This window comes from Stenella coeruleoalba, assembly GCF_951394435.1.
Source record: "Stenella coeruleoalba genome assembly, chromosome: 11".
NCBI lineage: Eukaryota > Metazoa > Chordata > Mammalia > Artiodactyla > Delphinidae > Stenella > Stenella coeruleoalba.
In genome coordinates this window covers 96,487,431-96,506,035 of record NC_137157.1, presented here as the reverse complement: position 1 = coordinate 96,506,035, position 18,605 = coordinate 96,487,431, and the positions used below count along the sequence as shown (strand labels likewise).

The window sequence follows — 18,605 nt, the reverse complement described above, 5'->3', positions numbered from 1 at the left end:
CCCTGGTTGCCAAGGCGGCAGCATATACCCTGAAGACAGTCGCCAAACTGCGTGGAAAAGTTCAGCAGGCGTGGAGCTCCCCTGCTCATTCTCAGCTTTGCTTAGAGGAGCCCCGCGTCTGACAGCGCTGGGCCGACAACCTCAACTCCTGGGTCCTGCCACCAGAACTTCAAAAAAGATCTCGAACCGTCGGAGGTCTAAAGCTGTGCACCCTACGTCTCATCTGGAATAAAGTTCCTTGGCACTGAATGTCAGTTTCACTTCTAGAATGCTGTCCACGCCTTGTTTGCTGCCCTCCGAAGGCCTGCAAGGTCCCTGAGGCAGGGAGCACGCCCCTCTCACTGGAGTCTCCCAGGGCTCCCGCCTCACTGCTGCGAACACAAAAGGGATGACGGTTGTTACCCAAAAGAGTAAGCAGCCCTATAGCGAAAGTGATCGCAGCATCTCTTCCCGTGTATCACGGGCATCTGCATACCCGCTACTCCAATCTTCTTTGGCAACCCACGCTGATGAAGGAAACTTCAACTCTGGTTGACTAGTCTGCTTCGTAAGAGAGGAACCAAGATGACTCAGGTCATCAAACCTGAACTGTCCTAAACCAGATAGCCAGAGCTTCAAGATGCTGTCGTTGACTGTGTCTCTGCCCCATGGCTGTGTACCTCCCCCTCTTCAGGTGGTATCTTATGGGCCATTCCGTCAGTGGCTGCTGGGCAGAGGGAGCGGATGGTACACGAAAGGAAGAGGAATGGGGAGGGGGAGAGGCAAGTGGAAAAGTAACTCTTTATCCACAACTTCATCCAAGAATGGGAACTGCTTTGGCCTCTCAGCCACAGACTTCAGACACCAAGATTCTACCCCCAAACAAGCATGGAAATCAGTTTGAAAGAAGAAAATAATCAAACTTTAAAAAAAAAAAAAAAAAAAAGAGTCTCTGCTTTGAAAATTGAAATTCTGAATTTTTCCTTTCTTTTCAGCAAAAAGGGCTAATTGGTTCCATCATGCATCCTCCATCTGGCCATAACGGCAAAGCTTTCTTCTTCAGGATGACTTCCAAAGTCCTTCCTCTCTGCTCTAGACCCAGGGAGAGAGATCTGAGACCCAATCTTTTGTCCTCCTACTCCCAGAAGGAGAGCCAGCCAGAAGCAGAAAGCACTGAGAACATTTTCCTTCCCCTCTCGCCCCAAAGAGAAGCAGGGCCTCGGCCCAAACAAAGCGTGGCCCACCGAGGACTTCTTTACTGATCCCCAAAGTCCCTTCAGGTCACCGGGTACTTCACACCTGTTGCTTAGAACCACAATTCCCCAGGGAAAAGGCTCACATCTTCTCTCTGCCCAGCACTGGCCACAGCTCTGCTGATTCTGCCAAGCCCAGCAACACTGGGCCTCTGCAAATCCGGGGTCAGGGTCAAGGACCAGAGCAGGGTGGGCTCAGGCCCTGGGACTGGTACCTGAAAACACCCTCGGAATATAAAACCTAAGCCCTCGCATTTAGCTTCCAAGACATCTCTGGTTTCCTGGACACAAAGGCTGACCCAAAGCACGGTTTCTGGTCCGCCTCCCAAGGTGAGAATCTCATGAAATCTACAAGTGCCCCCGAGTGACAGGGACTGCAGCTCTGCCCCTCCAGGCCAAACACCAGGACAGGTACTTAGAGAGATGATGCTCAACTCCCGAAAACTCATTTGGTTTTGATTCCCCCCAGAACAGGGCCCAGTCTGCCCGGCGTTCTGCTTTCATCCCTGTATTCCAGCCGGACGTAAATCTAAACCAGAGCCCCCCAGACAGTGCACCGAACAGAGACTGTATTTACCCATCACCCAGTTGTCTTGACATGTGCTTAATTACTTAAATGCCTTTAATCCCAAGCCTTTTCTTCTAACAAAATATAAACCAGTTCAGCTGGATGAATGATAAACCAGATGTTTACACCACACAACATGATCTGGCTTCGGTCAAAGTAATTAAGACATCGTCTCCTGAGTAGGGAGGGGAGATGCCCGAAGCATGCATTTGTTTAAAGGCTCTGACACCGAAATATCTAGGGAAATGTAGCTCCACCAAGCTGTAATTTTCTGTCCGTGAAAAGGCAACAACTTTCATATGAAGGAACAGGAGAGGTGTCAGTCAAGGAAGCTTGGGCTTCTTTCCACGGTAAAGCGCACTTGAAAGGCATTCCAGAATGGGGTGAACTGGCCCAGTCCTGAACCCGACCGCTGACCTGACGTTACGTTGATTAGGAGGCACCCTCGGGCTGGGCCAAGCTCGTGATGACTCGCAGACTACCACCACCCTGCGGACCCCAAACTCACAAGTACTTCCAGGCTCTGGACGTGGCGTGGGTATCAGCCCACCATCCCTCACTGCCCAGGTAGATAAAAGGGAAAGGGCAAGCGGGCTCTCGGGGAGGTCACAGACGAAACCCCCCAAATTAAAAGGTAGACAGTCACCAAATGCCGATCCTTTTACAAGGTCAGCTCCCCTTTCTTTGCCTTCTTCTGCTAATTTTTATCCTGCTGCCCCTCCTTTCACCAAAGAAGAAAAAAAGTAAAGACAAGACAAAAAGGCGACAGGAAGTCCAAGAGACCCTACTGCTGGCTAGGACACTGAAAGGGACCAAACGGCGAACGTCCATAGAGCAAATGTTAGAAAGACCGCAACAAAGATTAAGCCCTTCACAGAGCAGGCTTGGTTTCGTTCGAGGACTTCGGGGAAGCGACATTCAGATGCCCAGAAGACCAGCACGTGGACTACCCTCCCCACTCCCAGACGCAGGCAGGGCAAGAAGCCTGTGGCAGCCCATCCTGCACTCACATCGCTGTCTACCTTTAGAGTTCCTAAGAGTCACCTGGGGAGCGGGTTGAAAATGCAGTTTGGGACTAGCAGGTGCAAACTAGTATATACAGGATGGATAAACAACAAGGTCCTACTGCAGAGCACAGGGAACCATGTACACGGAGGGTAACGGCTCTCCCGCTAATTCCGGGTCACGATGCTACCTGGCATCCCCAACTGCCAGGCCGCACCTTTGTACATGGTCTCTCTGTTGATATTCCTGCCCTGAATGGTGGTCATGTGAGTGTGTCATCTGCTCCTGTTGGGATCCTAACCTGATTCTCTGGAGTGGTTCCCTTTCTGTCTTTTGTATCATTTGCTTTCCCTGTACGCATCTCTCTCGCTAGACAGCCACGTGGCTTATTCGTTCTTCTCAAATGCCACTCAAATGTGAGCTCCGTAAAGGCAGGGATCTGTGTCTGTCTGAGTCCCTACTCTAGTCCCCAGTTCTAGAACATGAATGATACGTAGAATACGAATAAATATTTGTTGAATGAATGGATGTCACAGTGGGAAGACCTCAGCTTCCACCTTCGCTGGAAAACCTTTCCCAATAACTTTATCCGTTTATTAACTGATTAATTTACAAGAGCACTGAAGAAGAGTCAAGAAACTCGGGTTTCCGTCAGCTCCAAACCTCTAACCTTGGGCTCGAAGTCAATCTCTCTGTTGGGAAAGTGGTTAATATCTAATATCCGTTGAACCTACTCTGCACGGGAGTTAAAGGATCAAAGGAGACTAAGGAGTGTGCAAGTGCTTTGCAAAGCATACGATGACACACATGCAAGGGGTCCTTACCCTCTCGGTCACAGGAAGACCGCATGTGGACAGAGATCTCTTATCTGGTTATCTCAGCTCTCAGAACAGAGAACCCAGAAGAAAAAGTACCTCAGTCTCAGGCAACCGACTCCCTAAGGTCACGTACCTAGCCCAGGCAACCGACTCCCTAAGGTCACGTACCTAGCCCAGGCAACCGACTCCCTAAGGTCACGTACCTAGCCCAGCAGAATCCTCCAGATCCTTCCGCAATGCCTTTCGCTCTCTCTTTACCCCAAATTCTAATGAGTTGGTTTTTCTGTGTCCTAAATAGCACGGCAAACCTTGAAATAGCAAAACTCAGGGAGGGAGGTCACCAGAGTCAAGAATTCAAAAACATCAGAGACTGTGGGGCAAACAGCCCTAATAATACTTAGGTAATCCTTGAGGAAACTTGGATAACCTTGTATTCTCAAGGATAATCCTGAATCCTACAGAAAAGCTTACGTATGCCTTTCTAGAGAGACCATATGTTGATATATTCTATGTAAGAAAGCAGGGAATTTTAGAGAGACTTTAGAAAAATTTCTATATAAGAAGATGTTGCTGAGGACATGAAGTGCTACACCACTGACTGTATTCCCCTCTCACTTCGGTTCAAGGTCAAATTTGCAGCCCAACTGCAAAAGCTAGAGGGCCGTATGGTTTGCATATCTGTAGTCTATTTTTTTTTTTTTTTTTTTTTGTGGTACGCGGGCCTCTCACTGCTGTGGCCTCTCCCGCTGCGGAGCACAGGCTCCGGACGCGCAGGCTCAGCGGCCATGGCTCACGGGCCCAGCCGCTCCGCGGCACGTGGGATCTTCCCGGACCGGGGCACGAACCCGTGTCCCCTGCATCGGCAGGCGGACTCTCAACCACTGCGCCACCAGGGAAGCCCTGTAGTCTATTTTTTCCTCCTAGTTTCAACATTCTATTTTAATTTGTGCTTTTCCTGTTTCTTATTTCTTTATTTATTATTTATATTATGCTGTTTTATTGTTTTTCTTGTAAGTCACCTCAGAAATTTTGTGGAACAAGACGGGACTATAAATAAATCAATACATACATCTTGTATATGCAGCATAATGCTTTGCAAAGTAGGCATTCAAAACAATGTATTTTCTACAAAGAAGAAAGTGACAATACCAGATAAACGGGAGTGATTCGGAATTGTTATTATCTTTAGTTTTATTTTTCCATCTTCTATTTCTGATCTTTATCATCTTTTCCATCTTCTAATTTCCACTGTAATTGAGGACGATGAGACAGGGAGTAAAGCTTTGTAAACTGGTCACAAAAGTAACGACCACATAAAAGGCAATTCCAAGGCTGAAGGATCAATGAAAATGCCTTGGAAAACAATTCCACACACAGTCTTGTTCTTCCTTTTTCTTTTATTTTTATGAGGCAACCCTCCTCCGGAGGAAATCTAAGCCAATTCTAAGCCCATGTGTGTTTCTCTATAAAACCAGAGAGAAGGGCAATAAAATCAAAAGTTACCCATGGCTCAAAGGTCCGTATTATCCTGAGGCCTCACAATGTTATCACATTCCTCATTCTTTCTGATCTTCTAAGTAAGATGGTAAGTTGGCCAAAAAGCTTGAAGGGTACTACTGTATTTTCCCAGGCGGAAGTCAAAGAACCTGAGAATCGGCCTTCAGCGTTCTCCTCTCCTGGGAAGCAGAATCCAGTCCCTTGTTAGGAGCTAGTAAACCATCAGCAACTGCCGTGGAACCAACAGCCCATAAAGACAGCCAAACGCCACGCTGAGTTCCCTGCATCCCAAAGGCAGAGGAAACAGGCTCGGAGGAGGGAACCCAGCTTCTAGACCCAGTTCTAACAGTGTGTCAGTATGCGGCTCTGCAGAAGACACCCCTCCTGTCTGTGCACCTCGGTAACTGGAGATGATAATCCCTGACATACCTACCTTCCCGGGGAGTCACGAAGCTAACACTGGATAACTTATGATGATATTTAGATGCATCCGTGGGAGCTGGCTTTTCTCAATCTGTGCTCCCCTTGCCCTCTGTACACTTCTAAGAGCACACCTGCCAGATGACTTCATAATTATCTGTTTACGTGTCTGTCCACCTGGCTAAACTAAGAGCCCCGCAAGAACAGAAAGTAGGTCCAATTCATCCTGCCATCTCTTAGTTTCTAGAACATCATTTGACACACAGCAGGTGCTCAATAAATGTTTTCTGAATGTCAAAAAAGAAAGAAATTTTTGAAAACTACTCAACAACAAAATCCTTAAGATGTCTGACTTTGTGACATCAGAAAACAAACAAACAAACAAACAGATCCTCAAAGGGAAAAAAAACTGCTGTCTTAAAGCAGAGGGTCTCTAATGGCTTTTCAACAATCTGGAGGCTGTCCCTCAAAACAAACTTTAGTTTTTAAGGACTTCCCAGTTTACAAAACAAACTAACAGTTTCCCATTTAATCTTTACAAAAACTCTCCAAGACATGTAATTCTTACCTAAAAGGGACAACTGGGTTGGAGAGAAGTTACGTCATTTGTCCACAAACACACATCACAGGGAACTCACCAGCTACTGCTATGACAGTAGCCGGCTGAGCACGTTTAATTAATTCACTAAAGCAAATCGACTGAGTAGAACGTGCAGGGCAGCCAGCCAAGTGCACTGGGGGATAAAAGATGATCCAGACACATCTCAAGGACCGTCTCGGGGGTCTAAGCCACGGACACAGATAATCACCAAGAAAGACATCAGACTTGATGGGAGTTCCGAGGAGAGGGCATAAAGGGAGAACCTGGGGGACAGGGGTATTCGGTCTGGGGGTGGGCCCGGGTGAGACGTGGGGAAGGACATCCCAGCAAAGGGAACGGCAGGAATAAAACCAGAGAGGGCAGCAGTCACATTAACAGGAAGAAAGGCAGGAGAGATGGACAGGGTGAGAGAGGAATGAGATGGAAATGGGCACAGCCAGACGTTGATTTCAAGGTTCTGGGAATATCTCAGTGGAGGTATCCAGCTGGTCGCTGGAAAGGCTGGTGTGCCATGGGAGAGAGAAGTGGGAAACAGAAATTCACGTCTTCTATGCAAAGTGAGAGTCAGGAGGCCAAGGGAACATGGAGAAGACAACCTTGAAAATGGGGGAGGAGGAAGAGAAAGCAAAGCAAGTGTGGTCCAGGAAGGAGACGCAGGATCCTCCCTGGGTACAGTGACAGGGTCTGGAAGGACACAGGAAGACGAAGACGGAGGAAAAAGCCGTGCAACGCGGGCAGTACGCAGTCACCTGTGACACCCGAGGGAGCAGTCCAACCAAAGAGGGTGTGAGTGAATAAAAGGCAGATTACTGGAACCGAGGAGTGAACTGGACTAGAAGTGAGGGTAAATTCCAGAACTTTGATAGAGGCCACGGGAAAATACAAACTACATCCTCAGACCTCTTGACGCCTCTGGTGGTCCTCGGTTACAAGTGCTCAAAGTGAGGGCTTCGGTCCATCCCGTGGGACTGAGGGGCCAGTGCATCGCCTCACTCAGAGTCTCGTCTCATCAGCTCCAGACAAACACCACCATATAGAAGATTTGATTTTTTAACACTGGAGTGGTATTTAAAATGTTGTCGTGACATGAATACATCAAAGCAGAGTCACATACAGTCGTCCCCTTGAGAGGTCCCGCACTGTTCTAATGGTACTGTCACTACACAGCACCTGCTCTGACTCCCTCTTCAACCCCTTCCTTCAGTCCTCAGGCAGCATACGGACCCCACATAAACTCTCCCACGTTAGCTATTATCACTGCCATCGTGGTTACAGCTCCTCAGCTTGACGGCCTACTTTATTCCCTAGACTTGCCTCTAAATGACTCTTTTCAACTAAAAGCTGCCTCCAAAGCCCAAGGTTTGTCAGCCCAGGGTATGTTCTGAGTGATGAGTGACAGCAGCCCCTTTGGAAAGAGCATTCCACCTGCAGGGGGACCGTGTGGACGGGACACCGCGCGTGGACCTAAGCTCAGCGTGTCACCCCGCCTGCGTCCCCTCCACCACCCGTCAGCATCCGGACCGCCCAAACACTGCGGGTCCTGCTTCAAACACAAACACCCCCAGGTTCAAAAACCAAACCACAAGGCAAACAGGTTTAGCCAGACAGGTTTAGTGGTGACAAGGACGCTGCACTCAGAAGAGGTACCGTCAGACTGATTCACCCTCTCTGGGACTCAGCTTCTCTGACATCAAGTGAGGGGCTTGGACTAAAAGGCCTCTAAGATGCCTTTCTTCTTAAAAACAAACGAATTAGAAGCTGCCATGGGGCTTCCCTGGTGGCGCAGTGGTTGAGAGTCCGCCTGCCGATGCAGGGGACACGGGTTCGTGCCCCGGTCCGGGAAGATCCCACATGCCGCGGAGCGGCTGGGCCCGTGAGCCACGGCCGCTGAGCCTGCGCGTCCGGAGCCTGTGCTCCGCAATGGGAGAGGCCACAACAGTGAGAGGCCCGCGTACCGAAAAAGAAAAAAAAAAAAGCTGCCATGATTTGGGTGGTTATTAAAACCTTATGGAGACTGTGAAGGGAGAGGAGCTGAATTTTCGGGATCAAGTGAAAGGTGTCAGCAAGGATCCAAGGAAAGGAGAGGGAGGACAGAGACCCGGGGTGAAGGTCAGGGGGCAGGCAGGGCGTCCCCTCCACGCGGGCGTCTGTTTGTCTTGTTCTCAGTCTCCCTGGCCCCCAGCCCCTGTCAGCACGGCCCCCGGGGGGAGGGTCCTCACCCATCATGTTGTTGGCTCGAGAGCAGGTGGTGCGCTTCAGGATCTCGTGTACCTAAAACAGATGACAGTTCAGCCATGAGCATCTGGGCCACATGGTGCGTCCCCAGCCCGGGGGGGGGATGGGCAGGCATGTGCCAAGCTCACGGACATTCCAACAAAGCATCTAACCCCTCTCGCACACACACCCCGTTTGCCACCCCCCCCACCCGCAAAATAAAGAAAAGCCTGTAAATTGACTGCAGCCACAGGAGGGAAGGGGAGCCCAGACTCACATCCCCCTGGAGGGCCCAGCAGGAAGCCGGGAGGGAAGGCGAGGGGGGGCGTGCCCGCCCCACCAGCCCCAACAGTGCCCTGCCGCTGAGGGGTCCTGAGCGAGCTCCCTGCAGGTCCTGAGGGCCCGCGGGCCCCCCTGCAATGGAGCTGTCTCTCAGAGCTGCTTTGGGGACCCATGAAAGCGCTTTGGCAACTAGAAAAGGGCCACCTACATCTTGGCACTTGGTGCTATCGCTTCTCTGCTTTTCCCCCAAGTCCTTATCACGCCTCCCCAGTCAGAGCAGGTCCCACCCATCCTCAAGACTCCAGGTGTCACAGCGCATCCTGGGCACCCGGCAGGCTGCTGCTCGGTGACCGCTGCACCATCAACAGGTCAACAGCCCCGACTGCGGGGCCTGCAGGGACCCTGTCGCTCACTCAGGAGGGCGGGGTGCCGAGAGCACCCCAGCCAAGGAAGCAGGGACCCAGGGCAGAGTAAACCTGCAGGCCAACCTCCAAGGGGTCTCAAGCCTGCTCCCGGCTCCAGGAAGGAAGTCGGCGTTGGGACAGACAGCTGGGCTGCCCAGACCCCCACGGGAAAGGGGGCACTGGGAGATGCAGGTGAGGTCCTCAGACCAAAGCCCAGGGCGGAGCAGACCCCAGAACAAAACCCAAGGCCCTTTTCTCCCCCCGTCACAATGTGCGGTGGACTGGGAAAAGGGCAGGAGGGGAAGGAAGAAGCTTCCAGAACGAGAAAAGATGTGTTACTCCATCATCATTCACACTCCCACGTTCCAGCCGCAGACCTGCAGGGAGTGGTGAGTAAATAACTTCCAGCAGAACGGGGCCCAAGAGTGTTTAATTCACTTCCAATGCGGCACAGTGTCCAACTGCAATAACACTTAGGAACAGCGTTCATGTGGCAGCCTATTACTCTACAGGCACTTTGCCATTATCGGGTAATTTCCACAGTGCCTTATAACGTCCCTCCCAGTCGTGGGACCCAAGCTATGGGGAGACTTACAGTTTGTAACAGCATCAACTAAAACAATGGGAAGCTTATGCTTTTTTCTGTAGGAAGATAAAAGAAATCATATGCCCGTGTTAAATCTTCCTAGAACACTAGGCCAAGGGACCTGAGGTGTTTTCTTGCCCATCCTACAAGCAAAGAGTCAGGGCCGTGTTTTCAGCGTGACTTGGAAATGTTCTGTATCTTCCTCCAATCACCTGCCCCTTCGTATCCTTCTCATCACCCTGCTGACTTGGAAGTCCTCTAGGTATCCAATGCTTATTCCTCCTCCTGTTGAAACTTAAGTTCTTTCCTAGGGATCAATGGAAGCACACTGCCATGTTTCCACTGTGGCCTAAGTGTCCAGCGTTCCTTGGGCCCCTTTTTCTCTCCCCTCTTCTGTCCATAGGCTGGATGCTCTCCAGGGGTGGAGGGGATAAATGGATCCGTGAACAGAGATGCCCTACAGCTCAGACTGGGGCCGCAGGGCCCAGGCCCTATGCAGATTTTCAGTGGAATCAACCATCCCGCAAAATCCAAAACCTTGACTGCAAAAGGCAAGAAGACAGTAGAAGAATGGCTACAGTCACAAACGCTGGCTTCCTATTCAATGGGCTGGCAATTTTGTCCTTGGACAAACTGCCCAGCTCCAGCATTCCCCGTGACAGCAACGCGCAGGACTTCTTTGGGAATGAAAGAAAGAAACTCAGCAGCCCGGCAATGAGCCCTCATTTGGACACAAAACGATCTGCCTGAATTTTTTTTCAATTCATTGCATCTCAGAGCCTCAGTTTCCTCAACTGTCAAGCAAGGGGGTCACCTGACTAGCTGAAAGTCCCCCCTCCCAGCTCTGACATTCCCTGCTTTTGTGATTCCAAGAAGGGCCTGGGTGGAGAACCATAAAGAGAAGACCCCCGTCTCAAGCCAAGAGTGAGAAGAGTTGTTGGCTATTTCGATACTGGGATTGGGAAGCTCCTGGACGCTCCTTCCAGTTGCTAGGCAACTCCAAGCAAAGGATGATGGGAGGCAGCAGAGAGGGCAAGAGATGTCCTGCCAAAGGGGATCCAGGCTTCCTCTCCCCCTCCCGAGCCCACCACACCTGGTTCAGCACCTGGTTAGCCGGTTTACTTACAATGCGGCTACGGGTAGCACTATCAAAGAAGGTGTCCTCGTCCTGAATGTTGTACCTGGCGACACCAAGAAAGCAGGTCAATTCATTTCATTATCCTTGTCCTGGGACTACTGTCACCCCAGGCCCAGAGCAAACCTCTAGAAAGCAACATAGCAAGATGTGTAAGCCACACACACACTCACAACATTTACACTCTTGCTGACCCAGTAATTCTGAAAACTTATCATAGAAATGTATCACTGGGAAAATTAATTCAGCGGAAAAAAAAGGTCCGTAAATGAAAATGTTCATTACAAACTTACTTATAACAAAGACTATGGAGCTAAGACGCAATTCCAAAACCTAAAGGATAGATTATCATATAGCCATTGAAAATTATAATTATGAAAACTTTAGAAATACTGTAGAAAAAGTTAGACTATCATAGAAAAACATTATACTGTGATGAGTTTTAAAAAACGAAAGTATATAGAAAGGATTCCTGTGTGTAGACAAAGACAGTAAAAACACAACAACGGGGAACTCCCTGGCAGTCCAGTGGTTAGGACTCAGCACTGCCACTGCCGAGGGCCCAGGTTCAATCCCTGGTCAGGGAACTAAGATCCTGCAAGCCACACGGCGTGGCTGGGAAAAAAAAAAAACCAGAAAAACAAAACTCAACAACAGAAAAGAGTGCAGTTTCAGGATGTTGGGCTTATAACTTTTTCAAATTTTCATTTAATGTTGTCACTGTTGTCACAGCAATTAGATACCAAACTCCCAATTATGCAAGACCTGTGTCTGTTGTAAACTTCAAATGTTGACCTTTCACTCAAAAAAACACCTGTGTGGAATAAAGACGCAGACGCAGAGAATGGACTTGAGGACACGGGGAGGGGCAGGGGAAGCTGGGACGAAGTGAGAGTGGCATGGACATATATATACTATCAAATGTAAGGTAGATAGCTAGTGCGAAGCAGCCGCATAGCACAGGGAGATCAGCTCGGTGCTCTGTGACCACCTAGAGGGGTGGGACAGGGAGGGTGGGAGGGAGGGAGACACAAGAGGGAAGAGATATGGGAACATATGTATAACTGATTCACTTTGTTACACAGCAGAAACTAACACACCGTTGTAAAGCAATTATACTCCAATAAAGATGTTAAAAAAAACACCTGTGTGACTGTCCTTAGGGCACTGTGCTGGAGGGCACACAGACACCTGAACCATGCCCCCGGCCCCCTGGGAGCCCAGCCACTGGGGATGGGGGCGGGGGGTGTTTCCAAGCAATTGATGCAGAGGAGAACGTGGACACATGCAGACCATTGCTATGAAAACTCAGAGGATGGAGAGCATGTTCTGGCTGGGGGTGAAGAACTGGCCTGGGGATCACAGGGGCTGAGTGAACGGAGCCGTGTGGGAGGTGGCCGGTCAGATGCCAGCGCCGGTGTGGAGACAGGGCCCAAGGAAGGGGGGATGTAGAGGAGGCTCAGAGTGCAAAACAACAGCCGGCCAGGAGGTCAACGTGCCAGTCCCAGTCCAGCCACTTCAGCTTTCATGACCTTGGACAGATCCTGGGCCTTGGTTTCCTCTCCATAATAGAGGGATAGTTATATCTGGACGGCCGCTTCACAATGGGAGTGTGACACTGTGATTTATAATAAATATATGTTTTGGTCTTTATCCCCTGTGCTCACAGCTTCCCAAGCCCTAGGAATTTTCTGAGCCATGAGAGCCATTGAGCATTTTCTGAGCCATAAGAGCATCTTTTGTTATAGTATTTGGTCTCCCGTCCTCAGTTCCTGAAATTGCTTCAGAGCCATAAAGGTGACAGGAGTGTCATGTTATTCATAACAAGCCCCTTTCAACCACCAGTGAGTTTATGTTAATGAGGTGACTTTTGGAAAGCCGCTAAAGATAGGGCTGGTTGCCAGGGAAACCACCAGGAGTTAGGGTTGGAACTTTCAGTCCTACCCACTGATTTCCGGGGAGCAGAGCGGGACTGGAGGTTGGATCAGTCACCGATGGCCAATGATTTGATCAATCACGCCTATGGAATGAAACCTCCATAAAAATCCAAAAGGATGCAGTCTGAACAGCTTCTGGGTTGGTGAATCAAAACGCTTTCACGCTGAGCCCGAAACTCACGAGGACAGAAGCTCCGTTGTTTGGGACCTCGCCTTATGTAGCTCTTCACCTGGCTGTTGACCTGTATCCTTTAACATCCTTTATAATAAACCCGTAATCCAGCGAGTAAACTGGTTTCCTGAGTTCTGTGAGCCACTCTAGCAAATTAGTCGAACGCAAGGAGGGGGTCGTGAGAACCTCTGACTTGTAGCCAGTCGGTCAGAAGCACAGGTCGCAACCTGGACTTGCTTAGGCATCTGAAGTGCGGGGCAGTCTTGTGACGCTGAGCCCTCAGCCTGAGCAATCTGATGCTACTTCCAGGCAAACAGTGTCAGAACTGAGTTGAATTGTAGGGCACCCAGCTGGTGTCGGAGAATTTCTTGGTGGTGCGGGAAAACCCACACACACATTGGAACTGGTGACCAGAATTGGTACCAGAATCGTTAAGGGGTAAAAACTCAATGAGGGAGCATATGCATGTGTACAGAATTGTTATCTAACACGGCAAAGATGGGCAGAGATGGTACCCAATGAATGGCAGAAACACAGCCCATCGATGCCATCTCCTCCAAAAGCACAGATCCTGTATCTTTTCTTCCTTCCCAAGCCCATTCCTTTCCCTCTCTCACTCGATTCTCTTACCGGTCTTGATAGTTTCTTATTTTGTCATTAGCAAAATAGCAAAATGCTAATAATGTCATTAGCATTAGAATTAGCACTTGGCTTCTGCATCTCCCACTTCCCAACCACGACTCCCCCTTCCAAAGGCTTCCCAAAAGGCCATCCCTGAGAAGAAAACCTATTCCCTCCCCTCCTCTGGGTCAGTGAGGGCACGAGCTGGCAGCTGAGAAGACAGACGTCCAGAAGCTTCATCCAGCGTCTCTCTGCATTATCACAATATCTTGAAACCCTGTTAGACTGGGAACACAGCAGAGTGGTTTCCCTGCAGAAGGTAAACAGGTATCGGACCACTTTGCTCACAGAGTCCCGAAGTTTCTGGCTGTCTGCTCCCTGATTCTCCATCCATCACGCAAAGTGACTGAAATGGCAGGTTTTCCCAGAAGCCACGGGATGAACATTCAAGAGCTATCTGCGATCATCTCGCTCAGGGACAGGGATCGGGAAGGCAGACACACGGAGTATGCCAGCCTGAGAGCAGGCTTCCTCCCCCATCTCCCAGGCACCCGGGCACTCGGCTCATGAGCTGAGGCCCCAGGTGGTGCTTAATGTCCCTTCCCATCCCCCAAGCGGCCCCACCTCCAGAGTTCCAATACTCACAGGTACATTTTCTCCCTGGAGAACGGGTAGGAGAGGTTTTTCATCCTGTCGTTACTGTGCTCGGGCACTCGGGGCTTCAGGGGTGCGCTCAGCTTCTGCAGGATCTCGTTGAACGTCTTCGCGATGCTGCCTTCTGACTTGATCACGTACCTCTACGACAGCAAAGCCACAGGTGTGAGGAGGAGGCCTCGTCCAACGCTCAGAGGAGAAGGACCCACAGCCAGAGCTGCAGGGGGCTCAGATTCCCCCCGTAGGGGACACTCTGGGGAGAGGACGAGACTGGGGAAGCCAGCAGGAGGGTCCTGCCCTTCCTCCCCTGCTTTCACAAGGTGGTGAACCCCCTCAACTGTTTGTGCGAATGGAGGTGACCAGTGCAGGGAAGGAGGAGCGCAGTGACGAGTGCAGACTTTCTATACATCTTTGTTATACCATCACAGAAGACCTACTGTGTGACCGTCACCATACTAAGGGCTTTACTCAAATGAGCTCCAATGCACACTGCACCCAGCCAGCTAGATAATATTACGCTCCTGTTATGATGAGGAAATTAAGGCTCAAAAAGGTGAGATGAGTCAACAAAGGTCACACAGATAGTAACTGGGCGACTGCTTGGATCTAACTCGTGTCAATCCAATCCCAAGTCTGTACTCTCCAACCACACCACGCCCCTATGTGACGATCCAGCATCACTTCTCTTGTGCTCTTCTTAGGAGACATCTGATAAATGAGTCTGCTGTCAAAGTACTAAGCACCTAGCGAGTACCTGCCTCGAGTAAAGCGCTGCTTCAGTACCAAGATCATCACTGGTATTTATAGTACCTATGGTTTTTCATAACGTACAGAGTCGTCTGCGTACACTATAGCTTCTGGTCTTTCTAATTTACGGATGCTGTCATTGAGACACAGAGGTTGTACTTGTCATAGCAAAGCTCTGGTGGATTAACAATGGCCACAGATTTTTCCTCCACACAAGTTCTCCATTCAAGAGGTGGCATCTCTGTTTCCACCCCCTTAAGTCTGGATGGGCTCTGGGGCTGCCTGCCCAGTGCAACAGAAGGGACACTATGCCAGTTCCACCCTTTAAGAAGATGGGCAGCTTCTGCCTTGGTCTGCCTTGGTCTCTTGAAGCTCTGAGCCGCCTGCAGGAAGTCCGAGGAGACGTGCGGAGAGGACTCAGACAGGGAAAGGACGAGGTTGAGCCCAACCTTCTGCCCACCCTGCCAAGCATCAGGCGTGTGAGGGAGGCTTTCCTGGACATTGCTGTCCAGCTCAACCCCAAGCCGAATACCACCACATGACCCCCGTCAACACCACGTGGAGAAGAATCACCCCGTCTAGCTCTGCTCAAGATACTGAGCAAAAATTCATAGGACAGAATAAAATGGCTGTGTCTTACTGAGTAAGCTGGGGCTAATTTGTCCTGCTGCAGTAGATGACCAGATAAGAGTCACAGCCAGACCCTCCGACTGGAAAGCCGGCTGTGTTCTCTATCAAGATAGCCTTAAGATGCTTAAATCTAGAGCGGCTGTAAAACATGTACAAAACACTTGTAATATTGATGGAGAAAAATGCCACAAGAGACACGCAAAATGCTTTGAGGGCTCAGAGAAAGGAGACAGCACGTCCAGCTGAAGAATCAGAAAAGCGCTTCCTGAGGAGAGCAGCATTTCTGTTGGGACTTGAACAGAAAGGGAACCTTCTTTTGTTTTTCTGTTCTTTAATAAAATCATGATAATCAGTGGGAAGGGGGAGAACCTCCCCAATCTAAGGACTGAGACACAAGCCCAGTTTATTTATTTCTTCTGATACACTTCTCTATGCCTTTTGACTTAATTTCAATCACAAAATTAACACAGTTCTAGTAAACAAAGAAACCAAAACCAGGGACTTCCCTGGCGATCCAGTGGTTAAGTCTCCACGCTTCCACTGTAGGGGGGCACGGGTTCAATCCCTGGCCAGGGAACTAAGATCCCACATGCCATGCGATGTGGCCAAAAAAAAAAGAGACCAAAACCAAAAAGTATATTAACTAACATTAACAGCTTCCTTTCACTTCCAATCCCATCCCATCCTCCACTGCAGAGGAAATCTCCATTCACAATTTGGAGTATGTTTTATACTGACTCTCTCCATACGTATTATATGTAACTGAATCCCTTTCCAAACACACCTGTGATCATACTTCACAGGTACGATGGTATAATTCTACAATTTGCTTTTCTCGTTTAGCGATATATCCCGAGTACGTGTCTTTCCAAGTCAGTCCACGTAGAACTACCTTCATGAAGGCACCATATGACACAGTGGGTATGAGTTCTAATTTGTTTAGTCACTTCCCTAGTGATGGGCATTTATTTTAGCCTCTACATGTGTTTTATCTTCTTTGATCATACTTCTCTTAACCTCACCTTATACATACTTTTAATGAATCAGGCTCGAACAGGTATCAGCAAAGACATTCCAAGCCAACCAAAAAAGTTAAAAAGTTCAAGCTGGATTTAAGAAGGGTTCACAGCCTGGTTCTTTGGTGCTCGGGTTCTGATGGGGGAATGGTGACGGTTCACGGCAGAAAGGCACACGGAGACCAGTGCATGGAGATCCCACTGCACGAGGCGACGGGAAGTCAGCGAAGGGTGTGAACAAGAACAACATCAGAGCTGTGAATCAAGAAATTCATCAGGTGGGTTCTGCACAAAGAAGGAGCCAGCCTTCTGAACCGAGGGAACCGTTTACTTCTGGGAGCACAGACCATTTCTAAGCATCTCCTATGCACCTGGCTTGATGTACATCAGCACTGATCTTAAAGACGTGCCTCTAAAAACCGAGAGGGGTTGGGCTTCCCTGGTGGCGCAGTGGCTGAGAGTCTGCCTGCCGATGCAGGGGACACGGGTTCGTGCCCCGCTCCGGGAAGATCCCACATGCCGCGGAGCGGCTGGGCCCATGAGCCGTGGCCGCTGAGCCTGCGCGTCCGGAGCCTGTGCTCCGCAACGGGAGAGGCCACGGCAGCGAGAGGCCCGTGTACCGCAAAAAAAAAAAAAAAACAACGAGAGGGGTTAAGAATCTCAGTCGAGATCACACAGAGAGTGTCAACCAGATAATAAGTGCTGGAGCCTCGGAACCTCGTGGCAGAGCCTGCGACCTTGGCTGCTCCACTCTACTCTTCCTCTGCCGCGACGTGAGTGAACATCGGGGGAAAACAGTGTGCACCTTACTCTACTGCCCCTACTGTTATAAAGCTCTTGACCCTCCTGCCATCGGTCACCTAGATGCAAAGAGCTCACCTCTGGGGCATCCTTGGGCCTGGAGGGACAGGGGCAGAAAGATGACCCGTTCACCGTATCCCAACACATCTCACGGGTCATTTAGGGCAGGTTCCAACCGCGCACGTGTCCTGCAGCGTGTTCACCATACCCGTAACCATGCGTCTTTAAAGGGCACGTGCGTGGCAATTCCAGTTTCAGAGCAGGAGGGAAGCTGACTGGCTCTGCATCCTAGATGCCTTGGAACGACAGACTTGGACCGACCGAGGGTGTTTCTCCTCTGTCCACTTTCCCCATGTCCACCTCTGGTTTCCTAGTCTAAGGAGGCTTCAACTACAGCAATAACTGGCTTCCCACCTCTCTTGCTTAGGGCTGCCGGATTTAACAAACAGAAATGCAAGAAGTCCGGTTAAATGTGCATTGGAGGTAAACAATAAATTTTAACTTTTAATGAAACAATTTTTTCCTTAAAAAAGACAACCGGAGGGCAGACTCACATAAAAAAAATTATACGAGAGCCACAATAATTTTTTTGTCTAAGTATGTCCGCTGCAGTATTTAGGACATACTTATGTTGACACTAAACAAAGTATTCATTGTTTATTTGAACTTTGGGTTTAACTAGGCACGCTGTATTTTATCTGGCAACCCTACTTTTGTCCACCTCTAATTCGGTCTCCACGTTGGAGCCAGAGTGGAGTTTCTGAAGCAAAAATCTGATCATGTCACCTCCCTGCGGAAAAGGCTTCAACCATCACCCATTGCTCTTATGATAAAAACCAAAATTCTCCACGCAGCCTGGGGGGGTCCCGTAGAAGTCTCCACCTTCTCCTTGCCCCACGGTCCCCTGCTCACTGCACCCAGCCACCAGCCTCGGGCAGCATTTTTAGTACTCTATACCCTTCACCTCCTCCCTCCCCCTCACCAACCTGTGTTCACACTTGAGTTCTCACTCAATCGTCACTTCCTGGGGGAAGTCTTTCCTGGCTTCCAGACAAGGTCAAGCCCCATCTTCACAGCCTTTCGAGGCCCCAGTTCCTCGCCTTCACAGCACTTATCGTAGCTATGATTTTACATTTATTTGAATGATTATTTGATTCATATCCAGCCTCCCCACCAAACAGTCTCCACGAAGGCAGGACACCGTCCAACCATCCCCTATGGTTAAACGAACGAACGAATGATAAATCTCTGGGGACCCAGCACTG

At 49.7% G+C, this 18,605-nt stretch overlaps 1 protein-coding gene across 3 annotated transcripts in view; it reads right to left on the bottom strand.

The window, feature by feature from the left end:
• Positions 1-18,605, bottom strand: part of ANO2 (anoctamin 2) — a 333,331-nt gene that overhangs the window by 225,645 nt on the left and 89,081 nt on the right. For all 3 annotated transcript variants that reach the window (XM_079936516.1, XM_079936518.1, XM_079936517.1), the window contains 3 exons: positions 14,138-14,289; positions 10,754-10,808; positions 8,361-8,412 (listed from right to left, as the gene is read on the bottom strand). In XM_079936516.1, the coding sequence (XP_079792642.1) occupies positions 8,361-8,412; positions 10,754-10,808; positions 14,138-14,289 (259 nt within the window). The remainder of the gene's footprint in view (positions 1-8,360; positions 8,413-10,753; positions 10,809-14,137; positions 14,290-18,605) is intronic.